This window comes from Glycine soja, chromosome 14, assembly GCF_004193775.1.
Source record: "Glycine soja cultivar W05 chromosome 14, ASM419377v2, whole genome shotgun sequence".
NCBI classification, from domain to species: Eukaryota; Viridiplantae; Streptophyta; class Magnoliopsida; order Fabales; family Fabaceae; genus Glycine; species Glycine soja.
Genome location: NC_041015.1, coordinates 3,404,905 through 3,420,991, shown reverse-complemented (window position 1 = coordinate 3,420,991; position 16,087 = coordinate 3,404,905). Strand labels below are relative to the sequence as shown.

The 16,087-nt window shown below is 34.6% G+C and overlaps 5 protein-coding genes across 6 annotated transcripts; 3 read left to right on the top strand and 2 right to left on the bottom strand.

Moving 5' to 3' along the window:
* Positions 1–168: 168 nt before the first annotated feature.
* On the bottom strand, positions 169–606 carry LOC114385247 (UDP-glycosyltransferase 92A1-like). Its single transcript, XM_028345268.1, has one exon. It carries the CDS (start codon positions 604–606, stop codon positions 169–171), a length of 438 nt encoding a protein of 145 aa, XP_028201069.1.
* A 3-nt stretch (positions 607–609) lies between these two features.
* On the bottom strand, positions 610–1,626 carry LOC114385246 (UDP-glycosyltransferase 92A1-like). Its single transcript, XM_028345267.1, has 2 exons — positions 1,594–1,626; positions 610–1,218 (listed from the first exon to the last, which is right to left on the bottom strand). Exons 1-2 carry the CDS (start codon positions 1,624–1,626, stop codon positions 610–612), a joined length of 642 nt encoding a protein of 213 aa, XP_028201068.1.
* A 2,407-nt stretch (positions 1,627–4,033) lies between these two features.
* Positions 4,034–5,794, top strand: LOC114383084 (UDP-glycosyltransferase 92A1-like). The gene has a single exon (XM_028342677.1). It carries the CDS (start codon positions 4,168–4,170, stop codon positions 5,644–5,646), a length of 1,479 nt encoding a protein of 492 aa, XP_028198478.1. The 5' UTR covers positions 4,034–4,167; the 3' UTR covers positions 5,647–5,794.
* A 1,176-nt stretch (positions 5,795–6,970) lies between these two features.
* LOC114383272 (UDP-glycosyltransferase 92A1-like) lies at positions 6,971–8,995 on the top strand. Its single transcript, XM_028342901.1, has 2 exons — positions 6,971–7,103; positions 7,249–8,995. Exon 2 carries the CDS (start codon positions 7,338–7,340, stop codon positions 8,811–8,813), a length of 1,476 nt encoding a protein of 491 aa, XP_028198702.1. The 5' UTR covers positions 6,971–7,103; positions 7,249–7,337; the 3' UTR covers positions 8,814–8,995.
* A 2,983-nt stretch (positions 8,996–11,978) lies between these two features.
* LOC114385421 (very-long-chain enoyl-CoA reductase-like) lies at positions 11,979–15,707 on the top strand. 2 transcript variants are annotated; one of them, XM_028345494.1, is made up of 5 exons: positions 11,979–12,131; positions 12,505–12,626; positions 12,855–12,894; positions 14,029–14,780; positions 15,376–15,707. In XM_028345494.1, the coding sequence occupies exons 2-5, from the start codon at positions 12,558–12,560 to the stop codon at positions 15,442–15,444; spliced, it is 930 nt and encodes a 309-aa protein (XP_028201295.1). In that variant the 5' UTR covers positions 11,979–12,131; positions 12,505–12,557; the 3' UTR covers positions 15,445–15,707. The 2 variants fall into 2 exon arrangements, with proteins under 2 accessions (XP_028201295.1, XP_028201296.1); XM_028345495.1 differs by lacking the exon at positions 11,979–12,131 and adding an exon at positions 12,184–12,289.
* The last annotated feature ends 380 nt before the right edge of the window (positions 15,708–16,087 follow it).

Sequence of the window (16,087 nt, the reverse complement as noted above, 5' to 3'; positions counted from 1 at the left end):
TTGTTTACAATTCATCATCAATTTAAAAAAAGTGTACTTTTGATCTTCAATGTGATATGATCAAAGTCAAATGTTAAAGATTGCTGAGCAGTTCATGACAAGTATACTTACACAAGCAACTTTATTATATCGTTAAAATTCCAAATTCCAATTTCTAAATGCAACAAATCACTTAGCCTTGGGTGATAAAATGGCTCTAACAAGATCATCCATTGCTCTCACAAGAGACCCTTTTTCTTTACCTTTCTCTGTTATGGCTTCTCTCAAGTGAGCTGCAATTTCATTCGCTTTCTCCTTCATCTCCTTTCCCTTTCCTTCTTGCTCCATAACTATCTCTATAACCTTCTTAACCTGTTCCCCAGAGATCACAGTTTCCACAGTTCGAGTGAGCTCAACAGCCACACCCATTTCCTCCACCAACATCTTCACATTGTATGCTTGTTCTGCAGCTAGTGGCCATCCAATCATAGGAACCCCACAGCTGAGACTCTCCAACACAGAGTTCCATCCACAATGGCTTAGAAAAGCTCCTGTGGAAGTGTGTGAAAGAATCTCCAACTGGGGTCCCCATTTGTGCACCAAAAGGCCACGTTTGGTGCCTCTCATTCTCTATTCAAACCCTTTTGGCAACCATTCTGCAATAAACTCTCCATTGATGTCAAAACCAAAAGGTGGCCATATGACCCAAATAAACGATCTACCACTCTCTTCCAACCCTTCAGCCAAAGCCATCATTTGAGATGCACGGATAGTGTTCTGAGACCCAAATGAAATATAGAGAACATAATTCTCATCTTTCAAATCCAGCCACTCCATACATGCTTCAAGGGCTATGCCAGGTTCCTTTCCTGCACGATGTTTTGAACCACTGAGTGAAGCAGGTGGCAAGAGAGGCCCCACAGGCCAAACGGGAAGTTGAAGATAGTTCCTGAGAAGGTGCAACCCGAGAGGCTCAATCTCCTCAACCGTGTTGCAAATCCACCCATCAGACTTCATAGAAAGTGCAGTCTGGGGAATGAAGAACTGTGACCACTCATCAGTGCCATCAGCTGCTCTTAGAAATTTATGCAATTGGGTACGGTGGAATTTGTAGTTTTGAGGGAACCCCGGAACATGGAACTCATCAGAATCTGTTTTTCTGTGAGGGAGGTTGGAACCTCCCAGATAGAAACATAGGCCAAGGTTCCGTGAGCACCACAAGTGGTGAAGCTTAGGTTCCTAATGTTGTTAACCCAGCCAAGGAACACGTCAGATATAACGCAAAGTGGAGGGTGACCCTCTTGTTCTGTGATCTGTGATATCAAGGAGCAAAGAGGAGCTTCAAGGCTGAGTGTTGAAAGAAAGAGTTTGGCTATGTGAGTGAAAGGGAGCTTCTCGGTGTTCTCTATGTTGGATGGCAAACCGTGTTGGGTAGAGTTGAAGGGTAACTCAGCAAGATGGATTTCATTAGGAGAAGAAAGTGCAGATCGGAGGTATTGAATGTTGAGGGGAGTGTTGGCTGGCTATGGTGATGGTGAAGCTTTTTGTTCTCTGTTGGATTTGCCTTGCTAGTGCCAGGAATGGGATGATGTGGCCTTGTGCCATGAAGGGTACCATCACGATGTGCCCCTTCTTCTCTGCTGCCATTGGAGCTAGCTCAGCCCTCAAGGTATAAACTAGTATTCACTTGACTTGGTTTCCGATACAAAAGGATATAAACTATAAACAAGGATAGATTGTATTTTTTGTTCTTGAAGGTGAAAGTGTTAGATCATATAAATTAATTTTTGAAAGATAAAATATTTGAATTTAATCATAAATGCATAACGTTAATCATGCAAACAATTTAATCTGTGATATTTTTTATATATTTAAATTTTTTATCTATTCAGAAACCATGGGATCAATTTATACTTAACACTTTGGCGAGGAAAACGAGTATTTATTCAACTTAAAGCATAAGATGAAGTAGGCATATGGGCATATAGCAGACAGTGTTGGGCAAAAACGTGAACCACTGCATTCCACGTACGCACTGCACTGTGCATGATTGCATATTATAATTTATATCATACCAGCTTTTCGGTGTCGTGGGACCTGCTTAGGAATATGTTAGGCCTTTCGTGAACGGGAAGTGTCTTTCGAACGTAAGAAAGTGTAATGCCAAGGAAAAGGAATACCCAATATGTTATTATACATCCTGTCATAGAAAATAACTTTAAATATTATGATGTAATATGAAAAAAGATAAAAATAAATTATAAATACTAATTAGTTATTTAATAAGTATAAATGTGTATATATGTGGTTACTCTAATGTGAATATTCAATTTTTTTTTTCTTTTAAGTGTTTTTGTTTTAAGAGATAATTTTTAAATGCTTTATAAAAAAGTTGCAGGAAATCCAAATTAGTACGTGCAGTGCAATACTAACTAGTTGTACTGTTACTTAGTAATGTATGAATAAGTGATTATAACAGTGAATTAAATTGTAATCAAAAGTTATGTGCTACAGGTATTATATTGAACTTGTTGAAATTGTTCCGTAGACGTCTAATGTACTCATCAAGAGAGAAAATTATGTAGCCAACAGCCAACCAAGCTAACCTTAACCTCGTGTGACTAAGGCTCCACAATGCATTTCATGTTAATTTTTAATTTTTTTATTAGCTTAAAAATTTATTTAATTATTCAAAAAATAATATTTTTTAATAAATTTTTAATAGTTTCTAACAATTTTTGAAATACTAATTTTTATATTTTTATTCTGAATATTATTTAGTTCTTGAAATATACTTGCTGATAAATTAGTTTGTGACATACATAATTTATCATAAATAATTAAATTAATTTGCCACAACATTTATATATTTATGTATTAAATTGATTATTTTAAAAATATAAGGACTAAATTATTCACACAAATGCATAGTTTAGGGATCAAATAACCTATTTATCCTTTTTCCTTCTAAGGTAGTCAAGTCTTGGAACACTAAAAAGCTAGTTTGATTTAAGAAAAATATAGGATAAATAGTCATTTTCGTTCCTAAATATGTAAAACGCTAACAAATTCGTCTTCGAAAAATGAAAATTCAAATTTTAGTCATCAAAAGTGAAAAATGTGTAACAAATCCATCAATTCGTTAACTTTTGCATGTTACCGTTAATGAAAGAGCTAGCCTACATGGTACATTCAGAGATGAATTTGTTAATGATGAAAATGACTATTTATCTAAAATATAATTTAATCTTAATCTTTCCCTTTTTTAATCGTTGCAAACATAACATTAAGGTGAATACTTAAAAAATAGGAAAACAAATATAAGTTAAAACAAACATAATAAGTATAATATTGATGAATAAATATAATCAATCTATTGTTCTGAAATTTGGGTCTTATTTTATAAGGATTAATTTAATGATTATGCATTTTTATTTGAGTTTCATATTTTGGTTAATATACTATCATATTAGACATTTAAATGCAATAAAGAGATTATGTTTATTAATCAATATTATACTTATTATGTTTGTTCTAACTTATGCTTGCTTTCATATTTTTTGAGTGTTCATTATAATGTTATGTTTGTAACGATTGAAAAAAGAGGAAAGATGAAAATTAAATTATATTTTGAATAAATACTCATTTTCGTTCTTAAATATGCAAATCGTTGACAAATTCGTCTTTAAATGTGTGAGGTAGACTCTTTAATGAACAAAAGTTATCGGATTGATAGATTGTCACACGTTTTCCCATTAGGACTAAAATTTAAATTTTCATCTTTTATAAATGAAATTGTTAATCCTTTAAACATGTAGAGACAAAAATAATTATTTACTTAAAAATATATTTGAACATCCATATGTCATTTCACACCAAGAGAATGAAAAAAGAAAAAAAAAATATAGATATAATAGATGTAATAAGAAGAAAAAGATAAAAAAAATAAAAAAATCAAACGTGTTAAATAGAATATTTAAAATAAATGGTTGTTCAAATATATGGTCCCGGCACATGGAATGTTGAAGCCTAATAGGCTATGTCACTCTGTACGCACGTTACTTCATTCATCTTTGGCTCTTAGCTTTGTTTTGTCCACATTTAAACAGCAATCAAGACAACAACAATTTTCTGGTACTCCAAAGCCAGCGCAGGGTGTAGCATATACCATTCCTTGAGCTCCTTCAAATGGCAGAGACACCAAAGAAGAAGAAGAAGGGGCACGTGGTTATGGTACCCTTCATGGCCCAAGGCCACATCATCCCATTCCTGGCACTAGCAAGGGAAATCCAACAAAGCACAAGCTTCACCATCACCATAGCCAACACACCCTTCAACATTCAATACCTCCGATCTGCACTTTCTTCTTCAACTTCTCCCAATCATCAAATCCGTCTTGCTGAGTTACCCTTCAACTCCACTCTACACGATTTGCCACCCAACATAGACAACACAGAGAAGCTTCCTCTCACTCAACTAATGAAACTCTGTCATGCATCACTCACCCTTGAGCCTCCCCTTCGCTCCTTGATATCACAGATCACAGAAGAAGAGGGTCACCCTCCACTTTGCACAATATCTGACGTGTTTCTTGGCTGGGTTAACAACGTTGCAAAGAGTTTATGTATTAGGAACCTAAGCTTCACCACTTGCGGTGCTTATGGAACCTTGGCCTATGTTTCTATCTGGTTCAATCTCCCTCACAGGAAAACTGACTCTGATGAGTTTTGCGTTCCGGGGTTCCCTCAAAACTACAAATTCCACCGTACTCAATTGCATAAGTTTCTTCTAGCAGCTGATGGCACTGATGACTGGTCAAGATTCATTGTTCCACAGATTGCACTTTCTATGAAGTCTGATGGGTGGATCTGCAACACGGTTCAGGAGATTGAGCCTTTGGGGTTGCAACTTCTCAGGAACTATCTTCAACTTCCCGTTTGGCCTGTGGGGCCTCTCCTTCCACCTGCTTCACTCATGGATTCAAAACATCGTGCAGGAAAAGAATCTGGCATAGCCCTTGATGCATGCATGCAGTGGCTGGATTCGAAGGATGAGAGTTCTGTTCTCTACATTTCATTTGGGTCACAGAACACTATAACTGCATCTCAAATGATGGCTTTGGCTGAAGGATTGGAAGAGAGTGGTAGATCGTTTATTTGGATCATAAGGCCACCTTTTGGTTTTGACATCAATGGAGAGTTCATTGCAGAATGGTTGCCAAAAGGGTTTGAAGAGAGAATGAGAGACACCAAACGTGGCCTTTTGGTGCACAAATGGGGACCCCAGTTGGAGATTCTGTCACACAGTTCCACAGGAGCGTTTCTAAGCCATTGTGGATGGAACTCTGTGTTGGAGAGCCTCAGCTATGGGGTTCCTATGATTGGGTGGCCACTAGCTGCAGAACAAACATTCAATCTAAAGATGTTGGTGGAGAAAATGGGTGTGGCTGTTGAGCTCACTCAAACTGTGAAAACTGTGATCTCTGGGAAGCAGGTTAAGAAGGTTATAGAGATAGTTATGGAGCAAGAAGGAAAGGGAAAGGCGATGAAGGAGAAGGCGACTGAGATTGCAGCTCACATGAGAGAGGCCATAACAGAGGAAGGTAAAGAAAAAGGGTCTTCTGTGAGAGCAATGGATGATCTTGTTAGAACCATTTTATCACCCTAGGCTTTGTGATTTGTTGCATTTAGAATTTGAATGATAATAAAGTTGCTTGTAAAGCATACTTGTTATGTACTGCTCAGCAATCTTTAGCAATAGACTATGGTAATATTGTCACTATGAAGATAATAATTTAACTCATTTTAATTGATGATTTGAGTACAGCATAAAAGGTGAATGAATATGATCTCAGCAAGCACACGTATCTATATAAACTTTTAATATATAATAATCATTAATTATGAGGATGACGTTAGTGTGTATATATAAATAAATTAACTTATTATTTCAATAAAAAAAACTCATTGGTATTAGGTCAACACATTGCCTTTCCATTTAATGTGAGTCTAAACCCATCGAGAGTGATCCAAAATAGCTGCTCTGTTTTTACTATGCGTTGATATATTCTTTTTTTTTTTAAAAAGAAATCTAACAAAAATGAAATTATTAGATTATGAAGTAGGAATATGAATCTTATGGATGTATCAACACTCTAATTAATTATAGTGATAACAAAATAATCCTTGAAATCATGTCTTAATTGTCTGTCAAGTTGTTGCTTCGGTTAAGAAGGTAAACTTTTCATGGCCGGAAGAAGCACTTTCAAGCATTCAAGTTCTTTGATATGAAGGCACCACCATGATGGATTATTCTAAAACGTTCAAGGGTTTCCCCCTTAAAAGACAATTAGACGAACATTTTTTTCTAATATATATAATTGAACAATGATATAAAAGAATTACAGTATATATATATATATATTAAAAAAAGCGGTAACATTGAATTACACACTTTTTATGTTCAAAAAATATTTCCTATCCACGAAGGGCAACATATAATAAAAGTGAACATTAAAATTGAGGTGAAAAAGAAAAAAAATGGAAAAAAGGAGAGAAAATAGTAAATGAAATAAGATAATAAATAATGAAGTAAAAAAATTAAAAAATATATATTTTTATCTATAAAAATCAAACTTGGATACCAAAGAAATTTACATGAACTCATATCCACTATTCAACTAATTGAACTAAATAAATTAATTAAGGTTTCTTTTCTAATGAACCGTAGCTTAAGACCAAAAAAACCCTTTCAAAATAAAAGAGAAATTGAGTGTGCATAAATATCTTTGTCCGAGTCATTATTTTTTAGGCTAAATTCATTTTTAATCTCCTAGATTTCTAAATTTAGGATTTTAGACCCTCAAGTTTTTAATAGTAATATTCGATTTCCTTTAGTTTGCAAATTGTACTATTTTGATTCATGTGTGTTGGATATTAATTAATAATTCTAAGTAGGAGTTTATAAGTAAATTATACTTTCTTTGTTTTCCACCCAATCCGTCTTAAGTGGCCAACATGCATTTTTTTTTCCTCTAGTTTTTCTAACGTTTATGACTTTTCTTTCCCTTCTTGGGTAGTCAGGTCCCGCAGCATCGAAAACCTGGTCTGGTTCAACATGCATAGGTAGTTGAGTGCAGTGATTCAGATTGCTTTTTTGGCTCTTTTTGCTTTATTTGCACTCTTCTTATCAGAAACCAAGACAACAAGAGTTTCACGTTACTTCATCATCTCTGTCTCTTTGCTACTTCTTTTGTACACTTCTTAGCAGAAACCAAGACAACAAGAGTTGAGTATAGTGTTCTTGTACCACAGACAGCGCAGGGTGTAGCACATCATTCCTCGATCGAGCTCGCTCCAATGGCAGAGACACCAAACAAAGGCCACATCGTGATGGTACCTCTCATGGCACAAGGTCACCTCATCCCATTTCTCGCACTAGCAAGACAAATCCAACAAAACACAAGCTTCACCATCACCATAGCCAACACACCCCAAAACATTCAACACCTTCGATCTGCACTTTCTTCTTCTACTACTCCTAATCATCAAATCCATCTTGCTGAGTTAGTACCCTTCAACTCTACCCAACACTCCAACAAAGACAACAACACACAAAAGGCTCCTCTCACTGACCTATTGAAACTTGGCTATGCATCACTCACCCTTGAGCCTCCTTTTCGCTCCTTGATATCACAGATCACAGAAGAAGACGGTCACCCTCCACTTTGCATAATATCTGACATGTTCCTTGGTTGGGTTAACAATGTTGCAAAGAGCTTAGGCACTAGGAACCTAACCTTCACCACTTGTGGTGCTTATGGTATCTTGGCCTATATCTCTATCTGGTCCAACCTCCCTCATAGGAAAACTGATTCTGATGAGTTCCATGTTCCGGGATTCCCTCAAAACTACCGTTTCCACAAAACACAACTGCATAGGTTTCTTCAAGCGGCTGATGGCACCGATGACTGGTCAAGATTCCTCGTTCCACAGATTCAACTTTCTATGAAGTCTGATGGGTGGATTTGCAATACGATTGAAAAGATAGAGCCTTTGGGGTTAAAGCTTCTCAGGAACTATCTTCAACTTCCCGTTTGGGCCGTGGGGCCTCTCCTTCCACCTGCTTCACTCATGGGTTCAAAACATCGTTCAGGAAAGGAAACTGGCATGGCTCTTGATGCATGCATGGAGTGGCTGGATTCAAAGGATGAGAATTCTGTTCTCTATATTTCATTTGGGTCACTGCACACTATCAGTGCATCTCAAATGATGGCTTTGGCTGAGGGTTTGGAAGAGAGTGGCAAATCGTTTATTTGGGTTATAAGGCCACCTGTTGGTTTTGACATCAATGGAGAGTTCAGTGCAGAATGGTTGCCAAAAGGGTTTGAAGAGAGCATGAGAGACACCAAACGTGGCCTTTTGGTGCACAAATGGGGACCCCAGTTGGAGATTCTGTCACACACTTCTACAGGAGCTTTTCTAAGCCATTGTGGATGGAACTCTGTGTTGGAGAGTCTCAGCTATGGGGTGCCTATGATTGGGTGGCCAATTGTTGCAGATCAACCTTATAATGTGAAGATGTTGGTGGAGGAAATGGGTGTGGCTGTGGAACTTACTCGTTCTACGGAAACTGTTGTTTCTAGGGAGAAGGTTAAGAAGACCATAGAAATAGTTATGGACTATGAAGGGAAGGGAAAGGAGATGAAGGAGAAGGCAAATGAGATTGCAGCTTACATTAGAGAGGCCAAAACAGAGAAAGGTAAAGAAAAAGGGTCTTCTGTGAGAGCAATGGATGAGCTTGTTACAACCATTTTATCACCCAAGGTTCTGTGATTTGTTGCATTTAGAATTTAGGATTTGAATGATATAATAAAGTTGCTTGTGTGAGCATACTTGTCATAAACTGCTCACCAATCTTTAACATAAGACTGAGTCTTTGACAGTGTCTGTATGAAGATCATTTCCAGAATTTGCTCTGATTATTTAAAATCTTTTTCTACTTGATGTTGCTCAAACAAATTTGTGTTGATTTGTATCTTCTGACTTACCTTTTAATAAAAGGTATTGGGAGATTTGGAACAAGATAGTAAGTAGGCCAGGGGTTTTCATAAATTGATTTGGATTGGTTTCAGAACAAAAGATCATTCAATCTAAGCATAAAAGTAAATTGTGATTCAATCTGATTTGATTACAACATTAAATCTAATTTGATTCAATGAAAAAAAAATATTTGCATTGAATTCATTTTATTTATTTATTTATTTTAAGACAACAAATGTCAAACAAACTTGGATACAGGGGAAAAGGAAATGGTTATGAAAATACTAGTAAAGTTTTTATGAGAAATAGTTGAAGAATTTTTCGCTACATCAATTAAATTTCTTCATTTTTCTATAATAATATTACTGGACCATGTACATTCAATGCATGCATGATAATTATGTGTTACTAGAAATCTATACTTCTATGGTAAAGAATGATCACAACAAAAGAGTTTTTTTTTTTTTTTGTATTAAGAAGGGAATTAAAGAATGTTAGTGATACATTTTTGAATGTATTCTTCATTATTAACAAACAAAATTTAAAAATTAAAAAAAACTAGTATCCAAAAAGTATTAAAAAAAACTAACGGGGTTTGAATAACAGCTCTACTCGCCTTTACCTAGTACTAGTAGTTTGGAATAGGAAGTTAAGTTTGAGTTCGGCCAACACTTAATAGGCTTGCCAAGTTTGTTCCTAAAGATGGAAAAGCAATCTACACCACCTCAAAACAACCGTAACAACTCATTTTTCATTTTTTAGCATCAGTTTCAGTTTCAACTCAATAGTAAATTATAACTGGAGTTATTTTCAATTGTATAGCATTGCTTAGTAAAACTAACCGATTGATTCAATTTTCAACAATGATATTTATGTAATGTAAACAGTATTTTCTATATCTCTTTGACTTCAATTTTCTTCTCATCTCTCTTTCTCTGTTTAATCTTGGACAGATATATTTTTTTAGGTTTCATGTAAAGTGTTTTTTTCTTTTAATTTTTTTATCCATACGAATTAAGATACTGTAGGAAATTTATAACAACTCACGCTCTATTCAACTAATTAAGTTAAATCTCTTAATTTTTTTCTCTCCATTTTACAAACAATATAAACTATGGAAGAAACATAAATTTGATCCCTCTTAGTTTTTTTTTTTTCTTGAAATAAACACAGCTTATGGAGTGAATACCAATTATTTTCCTTCGAATTTTCACTGGACCTTTTATCGTTTCTCAATTCCCTTCCTCCGCTGACCAAAAGAAAACAACAAGTCACGAAGTCAATGGTTAATTAGGCAACTGTAGGTAAACAAAATGCATACAAAAACAATAATTTAATTTGTCAGAAGCCTGTCGACTATAATCAAGTAAGTAGGTAGTAGTTGGTAAGTGCACAACCATTTCATCATCCAACTACTGTTTTGAGACGCGCTGCCATGGGCCATACATATGTACTTGTTGCCTATACCGTTTGGTTTGGTTTTTGAGAAATTTGTAAGCACAAAAAATTTTGAATATAAAAATATAATATATTTTCATACATTTAACTTTTTTTTATATTATTCTCTCGTATTATTCTTCATGTTATAAGCAAATTGAATTAACTGTAAAAAAATGAAAATTAAATTAATAAACTAAACTCATTATTATTTATACAAAGTATATTAACTTTATTTTGTTTTTTCCTAATGCAACAAAAAATAATAAGATGGAAAGATCAAATCTGGATGGATTGTAGGTTGTTTTGTTTCAAGCAAATGCAAGCTTGCACTAAAAATATTGAGGTGTGTTAGTCAAAAATTAGTTTTGTGTTAAGTAGAACTAATTTTTAAAAAGCAATATCACTATTTTGTACGAACTCATTTAGTAAAATTACACAAAGTGATTATTCATGCAGCCTGAATTATCATTTGTGCCTTGGCAAATTATCACATCAAAATGTATAAAATAAATAATTAACAGTTGTTTCGGTGATGTACGTCAAAGTTGTATAAATAGATATCCAAATACACAAAACACAATTTATCGGTTAAACTTTTACTCATCATACATGGTGAAAGAAAGTGAAATATTTATTTTTACAAAAACTTGGAAACAATGAAAAAGAGACCAAAATGTATTATCAAAATATTCTAACGAGAAAGGGGAGAACTATCAACAAGAACATGGAAGAGATAGGATGTACAGTTTGTAAGATCTAGTATAGTCAATAATTCTCTTAGTATATGTATTTAAATTGGTGGTGAATTGAACTTAACATAATTTTTAAAAACAACAAATAATTACTTTTGTAGTGAATTCAGTATGATTTTTCACTCATTATGATTTTACACTTCCCAAACCAAATACACTAGGCTTTGAGATTCTAGAAAAAGAGGATCAAGGTAACCATCGCACCATTGCAAAGAACTTGATGCGCTGTTTCTCTTCAACCATTTGAGCAAAATGCGATAAAAGGAATAAGAATTTATGCACTCACAAGTCACAACCATGTGTCCACCTTGTAAAAACTATACATCACCCAAGGATGCATTTCGCATTCCGATGTTACAAACCAACCTTAAAACTCATATCAAAAACGAAATATTATTAGTTATTCATTCTTAGGTTGGACAGTAAAGGTAAGAGGAAACATTAATCTATCTTTTTCATTTTTAGGAGAAGTGTGAATTTTTAATTTGTTTCATTAATAATAATTTATTCTGAGCATAAATTAATAAAAAATATTATTATATTTACATTTTTATTCCATAAAAAAATTACACTTTTTTAAAAGAAAAAACATTTGTTCACAAATACAAATATATTTTTCACCATCAATTTCATCAACACAACCAATTGGAACTTTGTTACAATATGTGGTGAGTTATAGATTATGAGGCAAAAGGGTTAGCTGTCCAACCCCAACTGCATCACATTAATGTATGCATATGCATGGCTTCATCTTCTATTGACCATACTTCACATTAATTTATCTTCTCCCATCTAAAATCTATATATAATATATTACATCTGAGGTTCAATTTTCCTAAGCTCACATTTCCTTTGTGTTTGTGAGTAATTTGCAAACACACCAAAACCATCTCTCTCTCTCTCTCTCTCTCCAATTCAGGTGATTATTCCCCTTTCTTCCTCCTTACTTCTTTTCCTCCAATTGGGGTCATTCATTTCTCAGTGACGAGCTTTTGTTAAGTTTCTTTTTTTGTTTTGACTAATTTTGCCGTGACTCACATTCTCTGTTATCATCGAATCCCAACTTTCTCCGTCAAAGTTCGTATCTTTTGCTAACTTCTTCTTCCACATTATTACTAAATAAAAAAAAATGCTTGGAACTTGATTGTTTTTCTATAATTATTAGAAATTGAATGTGGGGTTTTCTGCTACATTAACATGATTGTTAATTTAATAGCTTCGTGTAAAAAATCACACTCCTTGCATTGTGTTTATGGCTGCTGATGTGAATCTTCGTTTTCTCTTTTTATCAGACCCCTAGTTCTGTTGGATCTTGCATATAGTAACCCTTTATTGATTCGCAAAGATGAAGGTCACAGTGGTTTCTCGGAGTGGAAGAGAAGTGGTTAAAGGTGGCATTGAGCTCAGTGATTCTGTATGTCTTTTTTTTCCCCTCTAAATTTCTTATTCTTTTTTTTTTTTGTTAATTTTATTGTTGTCATGGTAGTTTTGAATTTTGATATCTCGATTGATTTTGGAGAGTTAGGTTTTATCTATATGGCTGAAAATTTCCCTCCATTTTGTCTATCTTTTCAATTAGCAAAAGGGGACTTTGTTTTCAAGAGTAATAATTTATGGTTTATCCATTTATTTCTTTGCGTAGGCTACTATAGCAGATCTGCAGGAGGCAATTCATAAGCGAAGTATGTGAACTTGTTCATTTTCTCTACTATGCTTATGTATAAATTACTTTGTTTTTAAAGTAATGTCTGAGATGTAAAATAACTAAAATCCAGTTAGTCTTGGGCTTATAAGGGTGCTAAGGTAGTTGTACTGTACATGTGGTTATAGTTGTTTTTTACTTTTGATGGATTTTTAACTTATTACACTGAGTGATATGATAGTTGATAACAGCTCCTGATGTTCATTGACGTTTATCATTCTTACTGTGTAGTATTTATTAAGATCCAGGAATCCCGGATACATAATATGATATGGTTATGATACAGATAAAGATACAGAATTTTTATAAAAAAAAAATTAAGATAGGGCAAAACCATGATACATTACCAAAAATGCACAATAGCAATAACAACTTGGGGAACACAGACCCGCACCCAGCGAAGGAGAGAGAACCAAAAGAGGAGCTAGAACCACCAGCAACTTCAGCAATGCAGATGGTTGCTTGCAGGAGATTGTTCGTGAGAAGGAAGATGCATTTTTTTGTGGAATGCTGTTTGCAAGCCCTATTGGTGATGGGGGCTCCCTTTTGCAACATGATTTGGAACAACTTACATGGAAAGGGAAACTTAACAAAAAAAATACACTACATGTCTATTTGAAATGAAACTGTATTCTGAGGTTCTCAGCAGTATCTTTAGCCATTTTGGTATTGGGTACATGTTGGACACCGATACGTTTGCTTTTTTAGAGTATCTGGGCTTCATAAATTAAGATCCTGCAATGATTATAGCAGCATGATAACCAAGTAGCATTGAGTCTCAGTATTGTTTATTAGATTATAGATCCAAGTCTTTGTCAGTAGCTTCATAGTTAAACCTATTCTAGGTTGTTGAAGTTGAATAGAAATATTTGAATGTTCCTCAGCTTATGAAAACATAACCCAATTTTTATTGGGTAGTGAAATAAAATGAAATATTGGTGACAGCACTAGTTCAATCCTGCATGCAACTCCTGCTACTATTGTATGGCTTTGTTTTTCCATCTTAGTACCTCTATTGGAAGAAAAAATAATTCTTATCTGTAAGTGTATCTGTGTCTCTAGGAACCATTGTATTTCATAGATCATTAACATGATTTGTATGTTTCACTTACAGCCAAGAAGTACCCATCAAGGCAGCGCTTGACACTTCCAGTCCAACCTGGATCAAAGGAAAGGCCTGTTGTCCTTAATTACAAAAAGAGTCTGAAAGACTATACAAGTGGAAATTCAGAAACCTTAACTGTTGTATTCAAGGATTTGGGCCCACAAGTTTCTTACCGGACACTTTTCTTCTGCGAGTATTTGGGACCTTTGCTTCTCTATCCAGTCTTCTATTATCTCCCTGTCTACCAATATTTTGGTTACAAAGGTGAACGTGTGATCCACCCTGTGCAGACATATGCCTTGTACTACTGGTGTTTCCATTATGCCAAACGAATTCTGGAAACATTTTTTGTGCATCGCTTCAGCCATGCAACCTCACCCCTTTCCAATGTGTTTCGTAACTGTGCTTATTACTGGACCTTTGGCTCCTATATTGCTTATTATGTGAACCACCCTTTATATACCCCTGTAAATGACCTCCAAATGAAGATTGGGTTTGCAATTGGAATACTTTGTCAAATTTCAAATTTCTATTGCCATATTATTCTGAAGAATCTTCGTAGTCCTGGTGGTGAAGGTGGATACCAAATCCCAAGGGGCTTTCTCTTCAATATTGTTACCTGTGCAAATTATACAACTGAGATCTATCAGTGGTTGGGATTCAACATTGCAACACAAACTGTTGCAGGCTATATTTTCCTTGTGGTTGCTACTTTTATCATGACCAATTGGGCTTTAGCCAAGCACAGGCGTTTAAAGAAGGTATGCCTCCTTACCTTTTATATTTCAGCTCACTAATACGGTTTACAGTCTTAGAAAAAATATCTAAGAGCAAAACATATACTCCACCTGAACTTTCTTGTAAAGGAATAACTTGATCGTGCTTTTTCCTAAACTGTCTGGTTTTAGATTTTGAGGATTTCAAAGTTTTGTGGCTAACTTGATTTTCAGACTCCATCATGTTGTTTCTTCTCCTTCTATGTTAAAGTTAAACATGTGGATTCAAAAATTCTGCTCCTTGTAAGAATATAATGTTTATTGCTTGGTTATGCCAAGGTCAACGACATATGGATTTTGCATTTTTTTATTTATTTATAAAATTATCATTTGCATGGGGTGAAACCATATCATATACTATAAAGTGAACCAATATTATTACAGCATGTTTGGAGACGGATCAAGCACGTGGTTTTTCACATCAAAATGAATGCTACTAGCTCTTTATGTTTTTCACATTAAGGACATGATTTGTTGGTTGTAAAATGTGTTCGCAAACATACTACTAGTCTCTTCTCTTCCCCTTTTTGCATCTTATAATCATGAATCATGTGTCTTATCTTTTTGGATCAACCTGCAGTTATTTGATGGAAAGGAAGGGAGACCTAGGTATCCTCGTCGATGGGTAACATTGCCCCCATTCCTGTAGAAGCCAAAGCAACTGATGAAGTCACCACTCTGCTCACAGGATTCTGAGATTTAAATTGTAGCATAATGGAATTTTCGTGATCTCTTTTTATAAGATATGGATTTGTCTTGCAATGCTTTTGACTATGAAGTTGATTGCTAAATCATTGAATCAGTGTTTTGCAGAATATTTGTAATCATTTCAAGATTGTAGTTCTGAGGATTCTTGTTTCTTCAAAATCTTCACCTTGTTTCTGTTTAATTTATGCTGGCTATTTCCTTTTACTGTCTCCAATGTTTCATTAATCATTTTAGAAAATTAAAGTTCAATTTTGTAGCTCATACACTATGCAATGATGAGGCTTCAAGAGTCAAAATCACTGATCTTCCTCCACATTTAGGAACAAATTTTCGATGCTCATGTAGTACATACCTCTTTGGTAGTTTTTATCCTTATTTAGTAGTTTTCTCATTTTCAAAAATAAAAATAAAAAAAATACTTGCCAGGTGTCATAAAGTGAAGGTAATTCATACAAAAAATTCCTCATTTAGGGTGTCTGATGCTTATTAGTTTTTTTTTTTAATTTGCAGCATGAAGTATAAAGTCGTGCCTTGATAAATCCTCTTCCGTAGACCTTGATTGTTTTTCTTAGCTCAAATCTTTG

Coding starts and splice junctions, on each gene's coding strand:
- LOC114385246 (XM_028345267.1), bottom strand. CDS start 1,626: ATGGCAGCAGAGAAGAAGGGGCACATCGTGATG. Junction 1,219..1,593: donor AGAAGGGGCACATCGTGATG/GTACCCTTCATG, acceptor TAACAACATTAG/GAACCTAAGCTTCACCACTT.
- LOC114383272 (XM_028342901.1), top strand. CDS start 7,338: ATGGCAGAGACACCAAACAAAGGCCACATCGTGATGGTACCTCTCATG.
- LOC114385247 (XM_028345268.1), bottom strand. CDS start 606: ATGAGAGGCACCAAACGTGGCCTTTTGGTGCACAAATGGGGACCCCAG.
- LOC114383084 (XM_028342677.1), top strand. CDS start 4,168: ATGGCAGAGACACCAAAGAAGAAGAAGAAGGGGCACGTGGTTATGGTA.
- LOC114385421 (XM_028345494.1), top strand. CDS start 12,558: ATGAAGGTCACAGTGGTTTCTCGGAGTGGAAGAGAAGTGGTTAAAGGT. Junction 12,895..14,028: donor GGAGGCAATTCATAAGCGAA/GTATGTGAACTT, acceptor TTTCACTTACAG/CCAAGAAGTACCCATCAAGG. Junction 14,781..15,375: donor AGCACAGGCGTTTAAAGAAG/GTATGCCTCCTT, acceptor ATCAACCTGCAG/TTATTTGATGGAAAGGAAGG.